The sequence below is a fragment of the Branchiostoma lanceolatum genome, chromosome 7 (genome assembly GCF_035083965.1).
Source record: "Branchiostoma lanceolatum isolate klBraLanc5 chromosome 7, klBraLanc5.hap2, whole genome shotgun sequence".
NCBI lineage: Eukaryota > Metazoa > Chordata > Leptocardii > Amphioxiformes > Branchiostomatidae > Branchiostoma > Branchiostoma lanceolatum.
In genome coordinates, this window is record NC_089728.1 from 7,001,340 (window position 1) to 7,025,955 (window position 24,616).

Below are 24,616 nucleotides of genomic sequence, written 5' to 3' on the forward strand. Positions count from 1 at the left end.
TCATACTTATACACGGTGCACCTAATGAATGTAATGAAATGGTGAATATTACCTTGTACATGTTAATTCTTTTATTTGCATAATTACTAGTAGATCTTATGCTGTACATAAGGTCTGACAAAATTAACATAAATACTGACAATACTTTTAACGTTTTAGTTTTAGAAGATGAAATGCAAGTGCTGAATTAAGAATTCGATAGATTATATTTCATATGTATTATAGATGTCCTTCATTGCATAATTCAAAGGTGAATGCTGTAATAATGATATAGGATTATAAGATGATATGGACTTCATACTTATATAACCATTAGAGCCAATCGTATGAGATTAAAACTGAGCCTACGTCTGACATATTGATAACCTTGCTTGGTGACAAAGTGTCTTGTTTTGCATTAAAACCTAAAATAACAAATTTATAATTCTGTCCGTCTAAGACAATTATAATATTTTGTGATTTTGTGAGTTTCAAATAATGGTTTTTATTGGTCAGAAATTACCCGCAATGGCAGCCTTTCTAGCGCTGAATTGATGCAGGGTATTACAGGTTTCACACACTACACAACATATACATGTATAATATCTTATCCACACTTGCATTTTGTGGAACTGTCGCAAGGGTCTGGGCGGCTGCCATTCGGCGCCACCAGGTGACCTCAATACGAATTTCCTCAACCGAAGTCAGGTACCCATTTACACCTGGGTGGAGTGAGGAAAGTCGTATAAAGTGCCATTCCCAAGGGCACAAGATCGGTGACATGACAGGATTCGAACTCGGGACCTCTTGGTTCTGAGTCGAACGCTCTGCCGTTGCGCCACACGACCCCACAATGGAATTTCTTTTTGTGTCTTGCAACACCAACAAATTAAAGACCCGAAAACGTCATTTTTAGGAAATTAATGGTAAAATGGTGCCTCTACTACGGTACGATGGGTGAAAATTATATCTCCAAGTGGAAAGTGATCAAATGACATCACTCAGTGACAAAGCGTATTGTTGGCATCAAAATGTGAAATAACCAATCTATAATCCTAATAGTATTTTAGACAATTATAACTTGGTAAGTTTCAAATGGCAGAAGTCCTGTTTGCATTTTGCAAGCATCAACAAAAGACCCTGAAAGCATCGTTCTCTGAAAATTAATCGGGAAACCTTACCTTACCTACGTGGGGAGAAAATGATATCTTCAAGTGCAAAGTAATCAAGTGTCATTTTGTAGTGCCAGATTGATTTTCATAATCACTGACTGAGCCGAGTTCTTGCATCACTGCAATTTTGCTGTCAGAATCTGAGACTACAGTTTATGTCTGAATACTAATGTACCATTATGATAAATACTGGGATAATTATCAATAGGACGTGATGATGTATTATGACACTGCTACCAACTTTTGTTTTAGGACCTCCGTGAATATATTAGGAATAGATGTCGGGATATCCAGAACCTGCGAGTCGGTAAATATAATACAAAGTTTGCTTTTGTGAAGGTCGTGTTCTGAAACAGGCTCTGCTAAAAAGTGGTTGGATATGTTTATTGGGGATCAAAATACCACATGCACATATATGCAGGTTAGTGCAGGTATAATTGTTTTTATGATGTCTACCTGCACTGGTCTATCATGAGTGTGATAAAAAAACAGCAGGTTTCAGCAGTTAGAGGTAGTGAGAATGTTGCCTGCACCAGTATAGCTATGCAGAAAAAAATGTGTACAGTCAAAGTTGAAACCCGTGCAGGTGACTCCCTCTAAGGCTCTATACACAAGGATCACCTGGCCAATGTTACCACAATCGGTGGTCCCTTAGATAATATTTCCCATGTACACAAGCATTAAGAATCCTGTCTATAGTGACCACCTGTCCGCATAGACCAGATTTTATCAGTCCCCTGAGTGGCCTTCTTGGGCAGTTCTGAATCTTTTTCTAAGCCAGGGTGTATATCATTTATGTAACTCCCTGTACTTCTACCCAAAACTGGCCCAAACTAGCCTTCCTACGCTTCTGCGCCACAGAATTGGTATTCTGCCAAGACCAGGGCCTGTGCAGGGAACTGTGAGCATGCCATATTCAGTGTCCTTTTGTGCGCTTACCTATAAAGACGTGCACAGACACTTATAATTACTCACGCTAAAGTAAAAGGTCGCCATTTGTGTTGAACATTACGTCCAATCTCCAAGCAGATGTTGTTGGAGATATGGTTGTTTATTGCCGAGATTTTCAGATGTTTTGCTTTTGTTGCACGCTATACCCCCACACGTGGCTGTAGATCCGTTTAAACGTTGCGAAACATTGTTGCTCCTTCTCGAATTCCGTTAATGTCTATTGCGTACGATCTGTTGAATTGTTCTTCTTCTAGAGATTTAACCTTAAAGTTTGTTCTACCAGCTCTAGATTTTGTTTCGCGCCATCTTGATTTTTGTTGCAAACCCATGCTGACATCTTGGCTTATTACTGTCATCAAATTTAAACTTTCCCCCCTTATTTTGTCACAACAATTTTGTTTATCAAGACAACTGGTCTGCATTGACAAATAAAGTTGTGACAACATAACAATTGATGATAACCTATGATATAGTAGCAGTTATGTATCGGTTGGGCTTGCTTTATGTATGTTTTGCATTACTTTTCTGCATTTCTATGTCCTTCTCTAGTGGATCCACATGTTGGTAGCCATACGTTATGGGAGACAAACAATTAATGTAACAATTGTGCATTTAGTCAAACATGTAAATTATATCTGCTTGGATTTTTCCCTTTTTGTATTTTTCGGTTACATGTGCTACCTCACATAGTGGTGTACAGTTAACAAAATCATTTGTACCCCTCGTACATGTAATTCAAGTTTCATTAATTTTGTCAAGTGAAGAGTGGTTTTCTTCTTCTTCAAACTTAAATGAATTAAACTATTGGTAAAAGTTTTGAATATTGATGAATTTGATTGCACAAGTCAGGGCTATTTAAGTCTTCTTTCATAAAAGATGGTTGTCCAGAATTATTCATACCTTTTCTTGTTTAAGTTTAGTTGTAGTTTTGCCAATCTAACCACAGTTATTGTTCTTGATTTACAACTGACAACTAAATGTATTTTGAGAAAGGTCTAAATTCCACTAATACCACATTTCAGTCGTGAAAAAAACAAAAAAAGCATCACATTTACAAGGAGTATGAATGATTTTGTTGTTAAATATATATTTATTGTTCAGCTCATATTATTTATTCATTTCATCCTATGACAGCTGGGTTTCCCCTTCAACTTATTTAAGTTGATTTTCAAGGGGGCCCAGCATATACAGGACAAGACATACTTACAATCAGTCAGGTGGAGACCAAAGTGGACGATATTCAGTTGTTGTTCATTATTTGGCAGTGGGGATGAAAGTTGGTAAGAAGTAAACCTAACCTCAGTGACATTTTTGGTTAGAGTGACTGCATAGGAGTATTGTCTGGACCTTCCTTTAGCGGAATCGATGACATCCCAACGTAACTGTAGTGCCAGGTGACGCAACTTTATTGCGAGACACGGATCGGCTTTAAATATTCATTGTGCCCAGACTTCAAAAGATTGTGGAATGAATACCTGTGGGCATGCAGGGTCTCACGAAGGGTTGTTGCACCTGCGTGCCGTCTGGATTTGTAATTGAATTTCCCGACGGCTAAGCCGGTGCGCTCCGTGCTGTGTCGGCAAGTTCTCCTGGCCTCTGCATGTAAAGGTTCCGCTTACGCCGGCAAACCTGGTTATCAAAAGGTAACCATAGATGCCTGTCAGGGTTTAACTAGGAGTGAGGAAACGAATGATAGCTTTTTATGTTGGCAGTACCCTTGTGATTATAACGTAAGGGGATAGTCGACAGTCGAATCACATTGTCGGTGTCCCCTTGTCCAGTTATGAAAAAAGAAATTAGTCGAACCTCAGACTGAGAACGAAGCATGACGCTTTTTCGTTAGCTATACTAGTGCTATGCAGCTTCACTATGGCTTGTGTATTTAGCCAAGCACACCAGGTAACCCCTACTCTAGTACTGTGATAATCTCAATACTAGTAGATTGAGATTGTCTTTTTAATACAGGTAGAAAATTCTCCATGCTGAGGAACCAAGTCAATTTTGGGTAAGGTTCGACAGTAGACTGTCCCCTTATGTTATGACCAACATAAAAAGCCATTTCATTCCTCACTGACTGAAATACTGCTGTTTGTTGTCTTCCTGCTGTTATCTCATTACTTGGTCACTTGGAAGGGGATAGGTCTGCAGTTGCCTTTGTTGCTAGTCTCGACATTCTTGTAGAATTACGCAACTTTTACAAAATCGCTGGTTGTTGTTGTCAGGTTGGAGACTGTTGCATCCATGTTAGCTTGAAAGTTTATCCGTGTTGGTAGAATTCATTCTGAAGCACAATTACTGTCTGTGATTTGTAAGTCAAGAAGAAGTTGGACTTAAGTTAACAGAACTCACTGCAAGTTTTGATCTACTTAATCACATGTCTTATTTGCATAAAGTGACGTCATAGAAGCGATGGATTGGCTCACTGGTGCCATACAGTCAAAAATGTTGGTAGTCTGACTTGTTTCGTGTTGGAATCGCAGTGAAATCCTGTCTGTTGTAAAAGTTACGGAGGAATGTTATTTGCTGGGACAGTGTGGTCAGTGGTCTGAGGTACATGTAAATAACATCATATTGCGTTTGCTCGTTTTGTTTTTCTGCCATGGATTATTGCATAGTCTTAATACATTTTCACTAAGGACCATTTCTATTTGCAAATCTTGCTGGTTTCAACTGTAACTACATTGTATGCCTAGCAGAATTTAACTGTACATGCTATACCTTGTAACCTATCAGACTACCACATCCTGGTGTGAGTGGATCAAACCTTACACTCAGGTCTTTTGCACTCAGATCTATTGTACAAAACTGATGTATTATGCCTTAAGATGTTTTGCCAGTTATGCAAACAAGTGAGAATTTTGACCTGTCCAAAAAGGGTGCACCAACTGTTTGGGAAGAAGAGGGAATAACTATTGAACCCCAATTAAAATTTCTTTTAACACAATAGCTTTGATTTTTTGTAAGAGGTATAGGAACAAATGAGAATCACAACATTTTGCTGCTTATTGCATTGAGTATTGAATGAGTTTTCCTTTTTTTGTATTTGAATGAGACCAATTTGGTATGAACTGCAGTACTCCCTTTTTCTTCTAGGTGGCACTGTAGGTATGTACTGTGCTGAGTACTCTTGGAAAGACGCAGACGAAAAATTCTACCTTTGCTCTCAAATGTCGCCCCTCTAGTTTTTACGCAAATTGCTACTTTTATGTATTACTAACTTTTTTGTCACAGAGTTTTGTGTGTATCAATGTTTTGTGTTTTAAAGGGCATCACATTTGCATATGGTTTTGAGTAAGTGACTATGAAATACAGATGCTAGGAACTTTATGTGGTAGGTAACTTATATTGCTGCAAAGTAAATCCGGTTGCGTGACAGGGACTTAGCGGCTGGACATTTCGAGTGCCCGCGATACAGACGTTTCTTCAATTACCAGTCTTTGCCCAAAAATATATCGCGGCACTGTCGGCACATTGGAAAAAAACGGTTGCGTGACAACTGGGTATTTTGAGTACCCCGAACGCAAAATTGTTTCTTTTTGCCAAAGTCATGAATCATCACGTTCTACTTGCCCATGACTTGAACTTGGCATTGTTTCCCACTTCAGGACTTTCCGTCGCCATGGTTACAGACTTGTTGTATCAGCATGCTGTCAACGTCTGTGCTACCCGGCGGGATTGAAGAATAACACTGAAGGAAAATGCTATAAATTAAACCCCTCTTGAACTTTTGCTAACCTTTTGGAGCTGTCACATGCAAGCTAACATTTTGCACTTCATATTGACTGCAAGGACTTGTTATTTATTGAAATGATCCCTTGGGCATGGTTACTGTCGTCTAAGATGAAGTCTTCAGAAATATCTTTATAAATGAAAGACCTTTATTGTACGTCGATGAAGGTTAGACATCCAGGTAATAAGATATGCCAATAACAGTTACTCAAGCAACTGGATATGATTTGTCAGTGACTCTGAGCAAGATTTGTCGAACAGCAGGATTTAACCACGAACTATGAATTGATATGCAAATAAATTTCTGCATCTACAGTTTGCTAACCTTGGGACCAGGGCTGTCTCCGGTTTGAGATTTTTTTCGTCCTACTCATTTCTTTGTATTTTCGTTGTTGAATTCATCATTTTAAGCTTACAAAGATACATTTTCATCAGTTTCATGTCTTAGAGTTCAGATTTTGGGGCGGAAAGGGTGAAATTCCGTCCTGACAAGCAGATTTCCGTCCCAGGACGGAGGGACGGGTCCTGGAGACATTGGGGCGCATACATCATTTATAGCAGTCATAAGATACATGTCCAGAGATTAGGAATGACTTCACAGCAGGGGCCTGGCGACTGGGCCTGGTGGGTGGAAAGATATCGGGTCACTCGCAGTGGTCTGGAGGTCAAGGGTCACATGCTAATTAGCCAAATTAGCGTATCATCCAGTGTCAATTTCATGAGACAAGCATCATTATTTTAGGTCTCAATTCGAGGTTGCACACCCTCAAGTCTAGTGACCGTCTCTTCCAGGAAATACTTCTGAGCCAAAACAAATGTGTATGGGGATGGAGGATGTCTCTCTAGCTATACTGAAAAAAATCGAGTTTCGGTTGCTTCAACCTCTGTAATTTTAGTATATGTTAAGGGGAAAAAGCATTTTCCCGTCAAAAATGATGCGCCCAAAATTGGGCATTTTCGCGTGGAATTAAAGAAATCTCCTATAGTTTAGTCACAAAAATGACTATGATATTGTCAGAAAGAGAAAACTCTAAGGTATGATCAAGCCAATTATAAAGAAAATCCTAACCCTGAAATTTTCACAATAACCTGACGCACGAGATATTGCAACACGGCCAACAGAACGCAATAAAGGTCAATCAGGGGGGAAAGACCGGTTTACTGTCAACGTGGACGGTTATCTGGAAGTAAGGCTCGGGCCCAAAATCAATTTTCACCAAAAACACATCCATTCTTACGCTTTTCAGCCGTGTTGGTAATTAATGTCAGCTGGCAGCAAATTATGAAAACTGTGAACTCGACACTCGAGACCCTTTAGTCATTTTTTTGCCGCGTACTACCACGGACCCCTGTCACGGAAGAATTGGTGTGTGCACCCTAATCCTGCCTAGAGCTGATGGCATTGGGCTTGGCCACGTCCTGGTGTGTGGAAAGATATCGGGTCACTCGCAGTGGTCTGGAGGTCAAGGGTCACATGCTAATTAGCATATCATCAAGTGTCAATTTCATGAGACAAGTGCCATTCTCTTGTCTTTGTCCTGCCTAGAGCAAATGGCATTGGGCATGGCGACGTCCCGGTGTGTGGAAAGATATCGGGTCACTCGCAGTGGTCTGGAGGTCAAGGGTCACATGCTATTTATCGTATCTTCCAGTGTCATTTTCATGAGACAGGTGCCATTCTCTTATTTTGGAGCTGATGGCGTGGGGCTAAATTTCATTGTGGATTTTGTGGTATTGTTGATTTTTGCTAAAATGTAACGGTTGATCACAAGGGTCATATAGACATATAGACAGCTCAAAGGGAAATTTAATCCTCCACGCATTTTCAGTCTACTTATGTCATGCCCCGACACCATATCTACATACTTAGGCCAATACATACGTAGCGCTTTACAAAAGAGATAATGTATTGTATTGTAACATACAAAAACGCCTGTTGCTTAAAAACTAAACAAGGGGTTTGTTCATTGTTTCTGACACTTGAATGTCAAGAATATGCTGTATGATAATGTTAGATTACATGTATATAACCCCACACAAATATAATTAGGTATACCTGTGCACCCACAGTCAAAAGTAAGGTGCACAGCTCCAATTCCGGGTGGACATGCTCCCAGTATTTCTAGCCCTGACTCCAGGACTCCATATAGCTAATGTAGTCACTTGGCAATAACATAATCAAATCTCAAGCCAATCATCATCCTGTATTTGGTGCCACTGTTGTAAAATAGGAGCTCAGACACAACAAAGGGATGTGCATTCTCGGCACGTAGACTGAGACACAGTCCGAGGGACTTAGCGATTCCACTCACACCCAGCCAGAAGGCAGAAACGTCCTTTCATTCCAAAGTCTGAGGAGATAAGTGCAACGGCATAGATAGAAAGCATGACAAGAATTACTTTCAGCTTCCACTACTTGGGTTTATTTCGTCAGTTGCCCGCGTACATGCGTGTGTGGGTTCAACCGGCTGTGGTTTTTGAGGCCTACGAAAAAACGTGTTGTGTTTCTTGTTACCCAGCTGATCCTAGCAAAAACCTGTCAACTCTAGACTTTTTTTGGGTGGGGGGTCAACCGCTGGCAAGGGACATAAATTGTCTGAATGTGTGTTTCAAATTCATCTATTGTAAGTGCTGTACTCGTTGGATAACTTCAGCCGAAATCTAAGAAGAAAAGTACCATATTTTCTCAATTTAAGTACGCACCCCAATTTAAGTACGCACCTCTGATTTGGGGCAAGATCCAGACAAATTTGCAGAGCTGAAACGTAAAGTTAAAAACCTCAAATAAAGTATGCACACTGAATTTGACAATGACTTGTGATTCCTTCCGAATTTTTAAATGTTTAAAAAGTGTGTACTTTGTTTGAGAAATTATGGTAAGAAAAAGAAGAGAGAATCCCTGACTTTTTTCATAAGTTTAATGCAAAACACAACATTGGTTTTCCTGGGCCCCAGAGGCGTCAGGAGAGTGATGTACTTGACTGTCTTGTTAGATGAAGGCTGTCTGGGAAGATGACATTTGTATAAAGAAGGGCTGTCTGGGACTTGCCCTTGTCACCTTGGCAGGCAACAGTGGGTTAAAAGCAGGAGGCGGATTAACCTTCTCCCTGTTGCCTAACACTATAACCAATAAGGAATTGGGTGCCAAACAGCTACTTCAGTTTGCTAAAGGTTAAGTCCAACAAAACTGGCTCGATGTAGATTTTAGAATGGTACTATTAGTAGAAGAGTAGTTCTTGATATCCTATCATTTTCTAGTTCTTGCTGGCTCTTCAGTTCTTTCCATTAGTCACTGATGAAAGATGCTGTCTGAGACATCTGACTGACTTTTTTGGCATATTAATTTTATCATATTGTATTTATCATTATGTCTATGGTACATGTCCTTGTAGTTAGGCTTTTGACATGTATTTGCAATAAACTTATGATGCTATCTAACAATCCTCGGACCCGTCTAAGACTTGTCATGAAGTTTTCTATTTAGGCCATACTTAGTTGATTTATCGTTCTCAGATTTTTGCAGGAAAACATAGTTTTATAAAGTTCAACATTTCCTTTAACCCTCTAAGCATCACTGATTATGGTATCAAGCTAAGACCTGACATTGCAAGCCTAGGGTTATTGAACAGACTTTGTCTTATGGTTTATTCATATAGTGCTCTGTGCGTCCTCTTCTTTAGAAGTTAAAGTCCTGTACATGATCGGATTATGTCCACCTGAGTTGTAAGGCATCTGGTCAATGTCTCAGTCTGATGAACAGGGCTTAGAATTCATTCTTGGGAATAAGTAACTTGTAAGGTAAAGTAGTCATCCTCACTTGCATATTGCTTTTTCAAGTAGCTAGAAGTAGTGCAATATGGCTTTGCTACAGCTCACGTTTTTACGGCTCTCGTTTTTAGCCAAGGACACCGGGTCAGTCCCACGACAACAAAGGTTTTATAATTTGTTTCTGAGGATACGCTGTATGCTAGTACTGCATAGTAATTCTTTTACATACATAACCCTACATAAATATCTAGGTGCAACACAGTCAGAAACAAGAGTCTGAAGACACCAAATCTCCATGAAATTTGTTTTATATATGGTGTTTTTTATTTGCCCAAGCTATTTGTTGTTGCTGCTGTTTGTTGTTTTTTATGTGCCATAGGTTGCTTGTGCCATGTTGTTTCTGTTGTTTGAGTTCCAGTTACCTACCAATTTGATTCTATATCCCTCTGTGGTATGACCACAACCAGGGAATTTATCACCCGCTTTCGAAACTGACAACTGACACCTGTCACAGCATGCCTATAATGGCAATATAGATAATCCTCATTACATATGCAAAGTCAGTCCCAATTTGCATAATTTGCAATTCATTGTGTACACCTCTGTCTAAGCTACCTGCATAGTAAATAACATGAAAATCTGTTGCTCCTTTCTTATTAAGTTATTCTCCTTAGAAGATTTTGACAAATACGCCATTGTAATTCCAGTGTCACATACTAGGGGGCCCAAAATCGACCTTGACCTTTCTCCTCCCAACACCTACCCACATACCAAATATCATTAGAATCCATCTAGACGTTTTTCAGTTATGCTGACTTTAAGCATCTGGATGCATACACACACAGAAACACGCAAACACACTCAAAACAATATCACCATGAAAAAGTCTTTTTTTCATGGAGATAATAAGGTGCACAGCTCCAGTTTGGGGCGCACAAATGTGATCATGTCCACAAGAGTCTGGGTAATGTCTGTCTGATGTAGACTACGTTAAACCTTTTAAGCGAGGCTTTTTGATTGACAGTCATACCAGATTGCTATCAGTCATCCATTGTGTTGAAAGATTAAATGTCAATTTTTGTCAGGTTGTCAACAGTGCTACTTAACTTCTACGAAATTCATTAGAAGCAATTTGAAATTTGCAATACAAAATTTGGGAAATAAAATGTGGTCTGAAATGCCCCAGACCCAGTAGATTCAGGGGGCTTTGGTGCTCAGCTTGGAGTGTCACTCTGTCCAACTGAGAGGACACATGTTTAGAGCTTGAGGAGCCCTGGAGCTTATACCAAGTAAAGATAAGTATCGTGAACAGTTTGGCAGCTTTTGTTATTCAAGAACCTTATCCAAGTGTGTGAAAGGTGCCTGGTTGATACCCTGTCGATTATAACTATGTGAAAACTGTCTTTAATGCTCATTAGGGGCCAGTGTAATGGCCAAGTGAGTAGAGTGTTCCCTTGCATTAGGTAGGTCATGAGTTTGATTCCCAGCCAAGTCATACCAAAGGCTTAAGAAATGGTACATACTGATTTCTCTGATAGTACTCAGCATTTGCGAACGCGTAGGGTAGTTGAGCACACACATTACTACCACTTGACTAGCCCCCTTCTGTAGTGATTGGACAAAAGTTGTGTGGCCCAAGGTCTATTGAAATGGAGATGGCACCGCCCTATGCACTGTCTAGTATGGAAAAGACTCCTCCGATATCTTGATTTGGATTGGAATTTTATGAAAACGTCAAAACATCAAACTTGACATTGCCTGCCTGTTTTTCTCTTCCAGACTTTTCCTAACTGCTATATAGCCGGTATAACTGCCCTTCGGCATAATACACCAGCTTCGCAGGCACGCGGCGCGGCAGCAGCTGTTTATTACACTGAACGGCCTGTCACACCTAGCCTTTGCACATCTGACTGCAACCGTTCTTTAAAGCTATTTAGTGAGGATGTTCCTACATATGGTTAAACTTGACTTGACTTATGCTCATTGGGCGCCTGTTTTTCTCCGTTCCAGATTGCGGAAGGTACACCGAGGCTCTAGGCGACTTTTCCATCCGAGCAGCGGACTACAGCCGGAGAGGATACAGCAAGTGTTCGGTGCAGATCGTGGCACCGCAGAACAAGTCCATTGAGCTGAGCATAACCAGACTGAAAGGCTTCCCCGTTGTAAATATTACAAACCCCCTCGCCCAGTGCCTGCCCAAACTAGAAGTCAGAGAAGAGGGCCTGCTCGGTGATGTTCGCCTTGTATACAGCATATGCAATGGACTCGAAGAAGACAGCATTCCTTTGAATATACGCTCTACCCAGCACCACGTTATCCTGGACTTTCTGTGGGATCGCTCCGCTGACAGTAGTTTTCAAGCAAGATACTCCTTTCAAGACAGTACTCAAGTGGAAGGGGAAAAGAACACATTTGAAGGTAGGTGCATGAATTAATCTTTTTTGTACGTGTGTCACGCAAAAGAAGAGAAGGAGAAGCTTTTGAATTATTGATACAACAAAAAAGTACATTGTCTTTCATACATTCATATATAACATCAACTAAAAACTATAAAATCGACATGGAAAATAAATCTTTGATTTTTTACAAAATAGATCTTACAAAATAAGTCTTTTTCGCAAAGAATCGCCCAGCCCTTTTCAGGTACTAGGTGCATTTCCTGTCTGACTTGTATGGTTGTGGTAATATCCTGTGACAAGCCAGTCATAACGCTATTTCATCACCTAAGGTTCATCTGAGGATACTGTCTCAAGAGCTGACGTGCATATAGGGCCGAATACTGATATGAGGTGTAGATTCTAGAATACTGTGAATGGAATGTCAATGTACCAGTACCGTATCTATATGATATCTACACTCACGTATAAACATATTTGTGACTGTGCGGATTCAAACCTTAACCAGGTCTTTATACCGAAGGCTATTAAGAATGGTACATACTGCTTTCTCTGATTAGCACTCAAGATCACTTATGGTGAAAAGAGTATAGTTAAACACACACAACTACCAGTGGACTAGCTGTGTGCTATAGTGCTTGCACAACTGTGTAGCCCAAGGGCTATAGAAATGGAGATACATGTAGGCACTGCCCCATATGCTGAAAGGTGTGGGAAAGATGTTAACTGTGATATCTACATGTTGGAAAATTTAGTGACATCACCAAATTATGTGGTAAGCCATAGAGGATAATGCGAGATAATTTTCTTATCTTATCTGCCAAGCCTAGTATGATATAAGTTACAGGTAAGACCAATGGTAAGACCATTATGTGGTCAGCTTTTTAGGTCATGATGGCAGGTGTGCACAGGAATTAGTGATGTCACCATTTCTGTGGTGTAGTAAACATTCAAGGCCACTTTTGAAAAAATTTAGGTCATATTTTGTTTTTTATAATCTGTAAGACTTTTAGGTCATAAGCATGTCTCAAACATGATTTAGAACTGTTTGAAAAGAAAGACACTTCAAAAGGACAGGCCTGGCCAATTAGTCTGACTGTTGAACTGTGATAAATGCTTCTTTTCTGTCCTGAAAGACTTCAGGATAGATTTTTCAACAGGCTCAAAGTCCTGGCATACTTTCGAGGTAACCGCATTAACCGCAAACAAGTCTCAAACGCCATTCAGGAAACATCTTGACTGCTTATTACCGCGCACCACCCTATATATCAGAGTAATTAGTAGACCCCTTCGCCAGTCATTATTCCCCTCAATTGACATGGTAAATTGCGGTTGGAGAGGCAGCCCCACTTGTTCCTAATGCCCCAGACAACTGGCAGTCTGCAATTTTCCCTGTCTGTCTGGTGGGACAGCCTCGAGCAAGTGTCTGTCGCAGCGCCGAGGAAGGATGACGTCTGATTGGTTGGCACGGGACGTGGGCGACTCAGGCAGGGTTTGCGTGACGGAAGCCAGTTTGATCCCGCAGACAGCCCCTCGATAGGAAGTTAGAACAAAGGCAGAGGGAAATCAGCCACCTTGTCTACGATCCGCACATATCCACCTGCATATCCTGTGCTTTATGCCGCGGACGGTCAGTATGTCGCTGGCCAAGACCACCCAAGTCCTAGTCACCTGCTCATATGGACATTTTTCATCAAGGTATGACACCGACAACATATGTTGTCTGACTTGTACGTGTTACAGTGTAATTACTCTTGTCGAGAAGGTTATATTTTTAGCATCATTCTAATGTGTGTCTGTGTGTGTGTGTCTGTCTGTCTGTGTTTACCAAAATACTGTAACTCAAAAAGGCTGGCCATGGAATGGTCTTATATTTGGGGTGTATAGGGTGTGAAAAAAGCTGGAAAATGATTAGATTTTTTGTGAATGATATTTCTGAAAAGTTTGTGGCGCACAAATTGTACTGTTGTGTACTATGACAAGTGTCCATCATGGTAACAAATGGCTTGAAAGCAAGATGAATGAAATCTTGTTGTTATTCACCTATTAGCAATTGGTGCAGGATAGTTCTGCATACATTTTTGGTAACAACTACAGTAGTTTGCTGCGGGCAAGCCGACCCACGGGATCCCTTGACCCAGAAAAAGTAGCCAACGCTTTTAGCCGTCCTGGCTTGAGGGGATACAGGATAATGCCGGCGGCATACTTCTGTGGTATCTGGCTAAGACAGCTTACTTATAGCGTCTGCAGAACATTTGGTTGCGAACCATTGACCTAGTATTACGCATTGTTGGATGTACAGTACAAAACAAGTTGCACTTAGAATTCATATTTGAAGTAGTAAAAGTTGAGAAAGGGAGAAATTAAGCGGCAATTTTGGGCGTTATTTATGTGGAAGTGTGGGTAAATATAGGTATGTCACAAATAGTGACTTGTGCAATAAATTAATGCTTTTGTCCAGGCTCAAAATACCCCCTGCATGTGCAGGTAAGTGCAGGTAAAACTGGAGCAGTGCAGGACTGGTATTTCTGATGTCTAGCAAGGCAGTAACCAAGGCAGTGTAGCAAGCCGGAGCCTAACCTCTGCTTGGAGAGTAGGTAATTGGCTCAAGAATGTAGAACACACGCACAGGCTACCATTAGGTAAAGACAGATTATTTAATGGGATGCACCACACTACCTTCGAAGTTCAAAATGCGGGTGTCAATCTCTGAAAAGTATGATTTTCCCAAACCTGAAAATACTGCTACGGTGCGCAAAATTGCCATATTTCACCAGGACCTCAATAACTACCAGCATGCCAAAATTCATACAAATCCACCTAGAGGATCTTATAAATCCACCTAGAGGAGTTATAGCTGCGAACACACAAATGCAGACAAAAACAGTAACCCTGTCGGAGGATACTGACCTTCTTCGCAGAGGTAAGACACAGATATATTACGATGTCTTTCTCAAGATAAGTCTGTCTGGTAGAGTGGGGGAGCTCTTTCAGACGCAATGTCTGACTCTGTGATTAAAGAAAGAGCACACATAACTCAAGTTCTTTCATCCAGACTTTGGGAGTATCGTGGTTAAAGATATCAGCTAAGCCTTATAGTGACTGTTCTTAATCTCCCTTACAATATCTATAACCTTTTTTGGAAGCAAAGTTTCACAGGCATATACAGAAAGTCTCTTATTCTCCTTTTCCATAGGGCAGAGGCAAGCTATTTTGATTACCATATTTCTGAGGGAAAGCTTTTTTATCACAGTAATTCATTGTGAAATAGCCACGTTTTGCATGATTTACTTACTGAATTTAGCATAATGCATAGACGATCTTACTGAATTTAGCAGAAAGTAAGTACACCCCCCACACAAAGGTCCTTCTTTTATGGGAATTCTGTAATCTGTAGATGAATGAACCAGAAGAGACATCTAGCAGTTTGTTTCAGAAGCGGCTCTACAACTCGGTAAGTTGCCAAGTCTGGCCAAAGGGAAAGTATGTCTGATCTTGAGTGAACTCGAGGCTCATCTTCTGTTTTAAAGCTTTTAACGATGAGAGTGAAAGTGATCTGGATCCTGTTTTAGCTTGCTGAAGCGCTTATCTTCCATTGGACTTGACAGACGATATGTAGAGCATAGACAGGTCCGTTGTACCGGGAAAATTCCCGCCTAGCTAGCTCTTTTCGAAAAGTACAATGAACAGTGGACCATGGCCTAAAGACTGCAACCCTTTCCAGTAGCATGCATGTCAAGTGAGTGACCTCTTGATGCAGTGGTAGGGTCACTAACTATTTGACTCCACTACAAATTGAATGTAGCATGGTAAACATGGAAGGGAGGGTATCATAACATGCATTCTAGGCTAACATGCATGGATTGGAGTACCCCATGCATGCATATGCAGGTTAGTGCAGGTAAAATTGAAGTTGTGCAGGTATTTCTGATGTCTACCCTGCACCTAACCTGCACTTAGGGTCCATGTACTTGGACATAAAGGAATCATATAGGGATGTTTCAATTCGTTGGTAACTGTGAGACCTCGGTTCAAATCCAGGGAAAGGTACCCTGGTAGGAAATGACCTGTTGGAAGAGATGAAAAATGGAGGTCCTGTGTTCGAGGAGGTGCCTCAAGCACATCACAACAGCCTCATTATTCAGATGTGTACCTACTGGCTGTAATGATACAACAAGGTGAATTGTTCAAATGAAAGCTCATCTGTGGTATAGTACATATTGCAAAAGTTTTGAGCTTTGATCCAACATAAAGAAGGAACCCACCATGAATATTTGGTCGGAACTCCAACCTTTCTTCAAACATCTGAGGAAGGTTTGAGTTCCAACCAAAAAATGTTGGATCAAAGCTCAAAACTTTACAATAAGGTGAATAATGATGCAACAAGGTGACTTAATTATACAGGGAGCCATATTTCAATCCCTGATGAAGTGTATTGTGTGGTTTAGACTGCTGATAACATGGCTCCATCCTGTGTGCACAATCATGGCATCTCCTCTCTGTGATGTAGCTGAGCGATACAGTCTGAATTGATCCGTCAGTAGGCTCAGAACCAGAGCGATTACAGTCGACAATCAGCTTCTCCTCCAATACAAATGGAACAGCATCCATCACATAGTGTGTAACACAGGTTGTTCACCTTGTAGTGCCTAGTGGCCAATAGGTCAGCAAGTTTCCTTGCTGTTTCAGTAGGGGTATATTTCTATAGGGAGGGGTTGCTAGACCTTCCCTTTAACATGCTCGAAGCACCTCCTTGAACAGGGGACCCCCATTCTACATCCCTTCCGAAAGACGGTGCAGCCCCAACCGAGATGTCCTGACCCAGGATTGAACTGGGTTCTCCTAGCTACCAAATATAAACCAGGCGCTCAACTGTTTAGCTGCTACCAGTTGAGCTACAGGGTCATCTCTGTGTAACATAGGCCAAGCTAGCTATATAGGGATTACTCTAGTCAGCCTCTAGTCAGCTGTTATATAACTATGTATCCGGGCCTAAAATTCCCACCTAGAATTTTTGGTGCACAACGCAAATGAAATGCAGCAAAGCCTTACTACCTCTCTCGAGAACTTGAATCTTAAATTCTATGGCTGAGTTTAAGTATCTTAATCAAATGATACAACAAAGGTTTTATTATTTTTTCTGACCAGAATATGGTATCATGCAATTGTACAAAAGTGCATGATGTATAAATTACATGTATATGATATGCACCCAGCATTTCCAGCCCAGTGTATGGATTATTCCAGTCAGGTGTTATTCACGGTACGGCTGGGACGGCATCAGATGCCCCGGCTCTGACCTTCTCGCGCGCAAGAGGCTCGGAAAGGATATCGGGCGGCCATAGACAGGGACCGGGATTTCGAACGCCGCGGAGGCAGATACATCGAGCACGCGTAGAGTAATCACGCACTTACCTGGGCCAGACAGGTACATTTGTCCTGGCTGTGTTATCGATCCGCCGCCGCCGTCCCCTTATTGTATTGATCTGTGCTCTCCCACCGGCCGCACATCTGGCTTATGGATATGCTGACCTATATTGTACAGTACCAGGACTACATTTTACCTTCCTTGCCTTGCCAAGAATCCAAAATACCAAATTCATAGCCTTCTTTGTTGCTTTATAATTGTATTTCACTATTATTATTATTATTAGTTATTTTAAAGGAGGAGGGCTTAGAAAAGCCTCCCAGGTTTCCTCCCTCCTCTTGTACTATTGTTATATTTTGTACATTTATTTGCCTCTGTTTCTTATTTAATTTGTGCGAACCAATAAACAAACAAACATGATTTAACTTTGCACTGGTTCATTTTGAGTGTTTTCCCATTTGATAACTTATGTTGCACACAGCTTTCCTCTATTGTACTGTACCAGGACTACATTTTACCTTCCCTGCCGAAAATCCAAAATATCAATTTCATAGCTTTCTTTGTGATTTGATAAATCATACATCAGCTTGAATGTATGTACTATATATTTTTGCAGTGTTTCCTTTTGTTCTATTTGATGATTTCTGTTGCAAAGGAGCAATTAGATCTACTATACAAGTGCATATACCCATGTTGAATTCATTATTGGAGATGGTTCTAGGATGGAAATGTTTATGGTGGTGGAAAAATGAATTCCTGTATCTCTTTTCACCCCCAGTTTACTGTAAATCCTGAAATATTTCTAGCAGTTTTATGTTCATAAACTCATCACATTATGAGCATGTGCTCATTACCTTCTTACTGTACTCCTGTATTGTTTCAACTGGTTGGCTGATTGCTTTAAACATTTTTTTCCTCCTACCGCAAAATTAAGTCCCCATAAACTTAATACAATTTACAGTAACTTGCAGTTTTTCTGGTGATACATTTTAACCTTCTCCCTGCTGCCTAACTCTGTAGCCAATAAAGAATGGGTGCTAAACAGCTACTTCAGGTTTCTAATGGTTCAGTTGTTTATTATCAATATCAATAGGAACTTTGTATTTTGGATATGAAGAGGGGTAATGCTTATGTGTTTATGGTATTATAAATAGATACTAATAAAGAGGAAAAAGGCTTTGATGTTAGGGAAGTGCATTATTTTGTCAATAATGCGACGTTGATACAATGTTTATGGACAGATGAAAATAGTACAGCCTAGCCAATATCACTGCCGTCGCTGTTGTTTACATGTATATTGAATAGTGTTACAATGTCGAGTGTATTGCCTGAGATTTCATGTTGGCCTGAAATAAAATGCCAACCCTTCCAATTCATAGTTTTTCAGGGTTTTTTTGTTTCGAGAAAATTTTTTGTGCTTGCATTCAACTTTGATAAAGTCAAGTACAGGCACTGGATTTGGTGAATAAGGACATATATCAGATATGGAAGTTCCGCTGCAGGACTGTAGAAAGCCGCCAGGAGGCCCATTATCAAACTTGACCTTCGTTTTCCCAATACCTGCACACCTACCAAATAATATCAGAAGGATCAGCATGTCAGCATCCTCAGTCCACATGCACGTACACGTACACACGGCGCACACACATGTACACATTTGGATACGCACACTCGCACACACACACGCATACACACACACAGAGAAACACACACACACGCACAGAAACACACTCAAACCGAAAACATAACCATCTTGGCAAATGTAAGAAACTTATATGTCCAGTCTGAGTTCAGGCTTATCTTACAATGTAGGATTCTGAAGGAAAATGTAATTCTTTCATACATGGAATCATAGCATCTACCAAGATGGATGTTCCTCAGGCATTCCTTTTATGCTGTTATCATATGTCATATCATAGTGTTCAGATAAGAGGCAGTATATTGCCTGTAAGATCCGCATTGTAAGCTAGTGTCTAGAGTTTGTATGGAGAATATATGTTGAGTTAGGCTAGGCTAGAGTACTCCCGTCACCTCCAGTGGCTGTCCAGCTTTGACTTGAAGGCTTTGACAGTTTGGGCTGCTACAACATCCGCGGAGAGTCTGTTCCTGGAGTTGGTAGACCTGAGGCCACGCCATCTTGATTTATTGGTTCTCGGATTCGCCTCTTTTTTTTTCCCAATCCAAAAAAAAGAAAATTCACCATTCTGGAAATTGCTACTCAGTATAAAGCTACTTAAAGCCATTCAACAATTTTCCAGTATAGCAAAATGACCTACATGTAAATGCCTTTATTCGGTTTTTGTCTGCCAATTTTCATTATATTCATCATTTAGTTTTTTCATGAATGACCAAAGTATATAAAAACAGTACTTTTAATAGTTTTCAACAAACAGGTGCATCTACTGTACAAGGGGAGTACCCAGATGAGTTGGATGTCTGCCATAGAGTGTTTGTTTGCGTTTTTCAAGCTGATTTACCTTGAATAAGCTTATGTCTTTCCCTTTTTTTTTTCCCTGTCCCGCCATATCTTTTCTGAAAAAAATCCAGAGAGTTAACTAATTAAATTGGAGTGGCCTGATGCTGAAGGAGTTTGCTCTGGTTGGCTTCTTGGCTCGGGGTTGAACCATCTTGTGGGGATGGCCTGGAGTGCTGGATCTCTGTTGAAAGCACAATATATACCAGGAAATCCTGCTGTCGGCCTCCTCGATACCAGGAAATCCGACTGCCACAACTCGATTGCATCAGCTCCTGCAATGTCAAGGTCTGATCAGTTAACCAACCGAGGCCTCTGATTGGCCAAATTACTGCCGTAGACATAACAGTGCTGGTTTCGTGATAATGCACCGTTGGGTCGGCCCACGTACCACAAATTTCCTAACCTTTTCTTCGGAAAGCTATTGCCCTGTATTTTGCGTCTTGAGATAAGGCTGAGTTATCTGTATACCTAAGCTGGTATAACTGCCATTCGGTGTAACACACCAGCTTAAGACTTTGGACTGTTATCAAAGATGGTAAGAGAACATGGTGAAATTCCTTGGCAAGAAACCTTGCAACGAGGCTTGAATTACTCACCTGCAACCTACAATTTACAGAAAATTTTTAATGAAAACATTAACAACATGCAACTTTGCAGTCTAAAAAAGTAAATATTATGAGCCATATACTGTATAAAATGAAAGAAGGAAAACTTGTGATAAACAACATGTAGCTTTGAAGTTCAAAAAACTAGATGGGTTTAATATCATGAGCCATGTATCATATAAACTTAAAAAAGGATTTTCAACCCTTTTATAGATAATTAAACGTCTTAGCAAAGGTACTGGTTACTGATAGGAATTGAAATGTAAGCAGGTGAGAGACATTCCTGGCTGTGAAAGAGAGAACTCAAATATCCTCGGTTCTACCAACCTGATGAAATTATTTACTGCTTACATTGAAATTCAAGAAAGTAAAGTCATATAATATTTGTTTGATGTTTACATGAATGTTCTTGATACTGTTATATCATCTTGGTGAAGTCAGTGATGATGCGAATAAGCTCTGAGAGTCTGATGATAAATTGACTAACACTCAAATTGTTATTTTGTCACCTATATACAGAAATGTGAAAGTGAAATTTGTAGGTTGAGGTCAAATTTGAAAATTTGTCTTCCTTCTGACCCTCCCAATCCCTCTCTTTGCCATCGGACTACATTAATCTGGAACTTCATCAGTAATGCGATCATTCATTTCTTACTAAGGCCGAGGAATATTGATGTTGTGTTTCCGGGTACCGTCTGAAAAAATTGGGGTCAGTAGCTAGGGTTTTTTTTCTTGTTCTTTTAAACTCCGCTCGATGTGATTCAGTAAATATAGTTTGATATTGTAAATCAAAATGATTTTTGCATGGGGTGGTCAGGTAATGGAAAATGCAACATTTTTTGATAGTATTTTGGACGCGAGCAAGGGTATATTAATGTGATTATGTTATTATAAATAGGTTTTAAAGTCAATTTTATGTCCCTTGTGGCCTTGCCAGTGGTTGACAACAAAGAAAAGGCTATGGTGGACAGGTTTTGGCAAGGGTAGGTAAGGTAACCGGAAACTCAACTGTTACAGTTTTTTCACTGGCCTGACTAATTAGTTATGTAGCAAAGATGAAGAACAACCCCCACCCCCCAAAGGCTATGGTGGACAGGTTTTCCCTAGGGTTGGTCGAGTAACCGGAAACGTAACTGTTAAAGGTGTTTTTTTCTTCAGGTTTTTGGTTGGCTTTACTAACTAATGTACTTACTGGTACTAAATTCTGAACGGTCGACCAGAAAAAAAGGCTAGGGTTGCCAGGTTTTCTTGCTAGAATAAACAGAAACACAACATTTTTTTTCTAGGCCTTATCAACTAGCCTTTTGGCAAAGATGAAGTCCAAACACAAAAAAAAAGGCTAGAGTTTTTGCTAGGGACGGTCAGGTATGTTTTTTGTTGGCCTTACTAACTAACTAACTAACCTACTAAATTTTTTTTTCTAGAATAACCGGAAACACAACAGTTTTTTTTTTCCTTAGGCCTTACTAATTAGCCTTATAGCAAAGATGAAGGGCACACACAGAAAAGGCTAGGGTCGTCAGGTTTTTCCTAGCGTCAGTCGGGTAACCGGAAAGACAGGAGGTTTTTTTCCTAGGCCTTACTAATTAGCCTTATGGCAAAGATGAAGGGCAGGGCTGTCCGACCTGTCGTGCCAGCCCCAATTCTGCCACTTTGCGCTGCCTCTCTGCGCATGATTTATGGACGGGCACTATAATGGGCAAAGATGGACGAGCCCCGAACGCCCGCCATGTTGTAAATCAATTATCACGTAATCACCAACAAACAAGCCTGTATGATTTAATAGTCTTTGTGGGATGCAATCAGGTCTAATAAAGCAAAATGATGGCTCCCCCGGCGGCGGAAGCTACATGCAGGAGTGAGTGTGATTGTGAAAGAGTGTACTCAGACTGTGGCCGGGAAAAGTAGAAGTCAACTGGAAAATTGGCGGACAATGGAAGGTGACAATGTCGCATTTTCCAGTGGGTTGGCGTATCCCCTTTGTCCCGCTGCACAGACTTGCCGTACAATGAGTAGAACAGTTGGGTCACCTTTGCAACGAGGGTCAGGTTGTAGCACAGACAGGACTCTAGATTTGTCGCTTTTTGAACAGACGTAATAGAAATGAAACATCCCTCCTTGGCCTACATCTCTCGTCCGCCCTTTCTTTCTTTCCGAACACGTCGTCACACGTTGGCGAAGTTGAGTAATAGACGTCGGTAATCCGAGATTTGCGCTGGTATTTTATGACATTATCTGTTTTTTCGGGTGATATTCAGGGGGATTAAAGCGGTGACAGATCACGTTCGCCCCTCCGGATGTGTCACGGCGGGGCGGGTATATAGAGTGTAAAACTGGACGGGCCCCCCAACTCCCAGCTGCAGGTTCAGATAAGTGTGCATGTGGAATCGAAAGCCCTGTCTGGCAGACGCACAGTTGCCGCGCAGAATACATAATGCACCAGACTCGCTGCTTCTAAATCCTCCCAGGTACCAAACGGGTCCTTTACCAGGAAAAGTCTGACATACCGGTAGGTAGGTGAAGCCGTTGAATCTTTACATTTCGGATTACGGTAGGTTTCGATTTTGAACTTTCACTGTATGTACTGATCTAGTTTAACAAGGCTTGCTTTTCAAAGAAAAGTCAAACGTAGATAGGTGAAGCCGTTTGAATCTTTACAATTTCAGATTACAATCGCTTTAATTTTGAACTTTTAACTGTACATTTTGATGTCGTTTAACACCTGAATGGAGAGAGTGGCATGAATTTGCAGACCGTGGAGAGAAGCTGTTGATGTAGAAAAACTTGGAATAAGCGATTCGATATGGTAAAGTCTGGGTAGAAAAGATGACACTAGATTATAGAGTTTATGACCTGTCATCATTGTAACTTGGCACAGCATGTTTCCTGTAAAAATCCTTTTCTGTTCTTTTGCCCTTGACCTCACAAAAGTATTTTCTAGGGTTTTGCAATGTGTGCTCTTTTTAGTGAAACCTGTACAAGTGACCACCTCTACATAAGGACCACCTGGGTAATGTGATTACTTTTAGGTAGTCCATAAGATAATTTTTCCCATTGACACAAGCCTGTCTGTAGTGACCACCTGTCCACTTAGATCAGATTCTATTGGTCCCCTGAGTGGTCTTCTTGGGCAGTTTTAACTGTACATTATTAATTTCAAGACAGATGCTGGTAGAGAGCAGTACAGTTTTGTGGCAAGCATAAAAAAAAGGTGGCATACAAAGGAGGGGCATGTGAAGGCGGTAGTTCATGATCAGAGACCAGATTTTATCAGTCCCCTGAGTGGTCTTCTTGGGCAGTTTTGACTGTATTGTACTATTTTTATAGACAGATGCCACCGGTAAAGAGAAGTTCAGTTTTGTTCATGGCAAGTCGTTAAAAAAAAAGAGCTGTGGCACACAAAGAAGGCGCATGTGAAGGAGCTATAGCTCGGGCTAACACATGCGGCTTCTCTCCTCCAAGTCCTCAGCCCTGTCTCCCCCTCAGCATATCAATGGGAGCCCGGGATTCATATGAAAAGCAGGGTCAGCAACCCACTCTCCGTTGACCTACTTTCCACGTTATTGATTATGCTGCGGGTGTTCTCGCCCGCCGTCTGCCCCAGTCTGTCCCTTGTTCAATATCAAATAGATTTGCACTTGTCCCATTTGCAAGGCTGCAGCTAGCGCCGGCCAAGGAGAGAGAGAGAGAGGCCCGGGCCCTCCCATCCACATTTCTGGGTGATCACAGACATGTTCCAGCTATAAAACTGTCTACAAGACATGGAGCTCCCTATCTGAGAGGGATTAAGCATTACTCTTGTCAAGCTGGAGGTTGAAAAAGCAGCCAGGTGGGCAGTAAGGCTGGCAATGCCAAGAGGAGGTGAGTGGATGGGAAAGAACACATGGTGGAAAACCCCTTTGTCCTTTTCTCTAGCAGACAGGCCAAAATTTCCGTTCTGTCTAGGAATTGCTGTAGGAAAGCAAGCAGTATGATATTATACACACAGTGAAAAATAATCCCATCTTAATGTAAGCTGCCTTTGAGGAAAGATAATAATGCTGAACGTGTGTCTTGAATATACAATATTCTATGTCTCATCTTGATTATAGTTTTGTGTCAGTGAGTGCCCATAGCTGTTATATTACTAAGCCGTGTGTTTCTTCTATTTGTATTCACTGGGAATTCGAACA

The 24,616-nt window shown here is 40.9% G+C and overlaps 1 protein-coding gene across 2 annotated transcripts in view; it reads left to right on the forward strand.

Moving 5' to 3' along the window:
* The window catches only part of LOC136438923 (low-density lipoprotein receptor class A domain-containing protein 4-like), an 80,941-nt gene that overhangs the window by 9,519 nt on the left and 46,806 nt on the right, over positions 1–24,616 (forward strand). For both annotated transcript variants that reach the window (XM_066433957.1, XM_066433956.1), the window contains exon 3: positions 11,610–12,017. In XM_066433957.1, the coding sequence (XP_066290054.1) occupies positions 11,610–12,017 (408 nt within the window). The remainder of the gene's footprint in view (positions 1–11,609; positions 12,018–24,616) is intronic.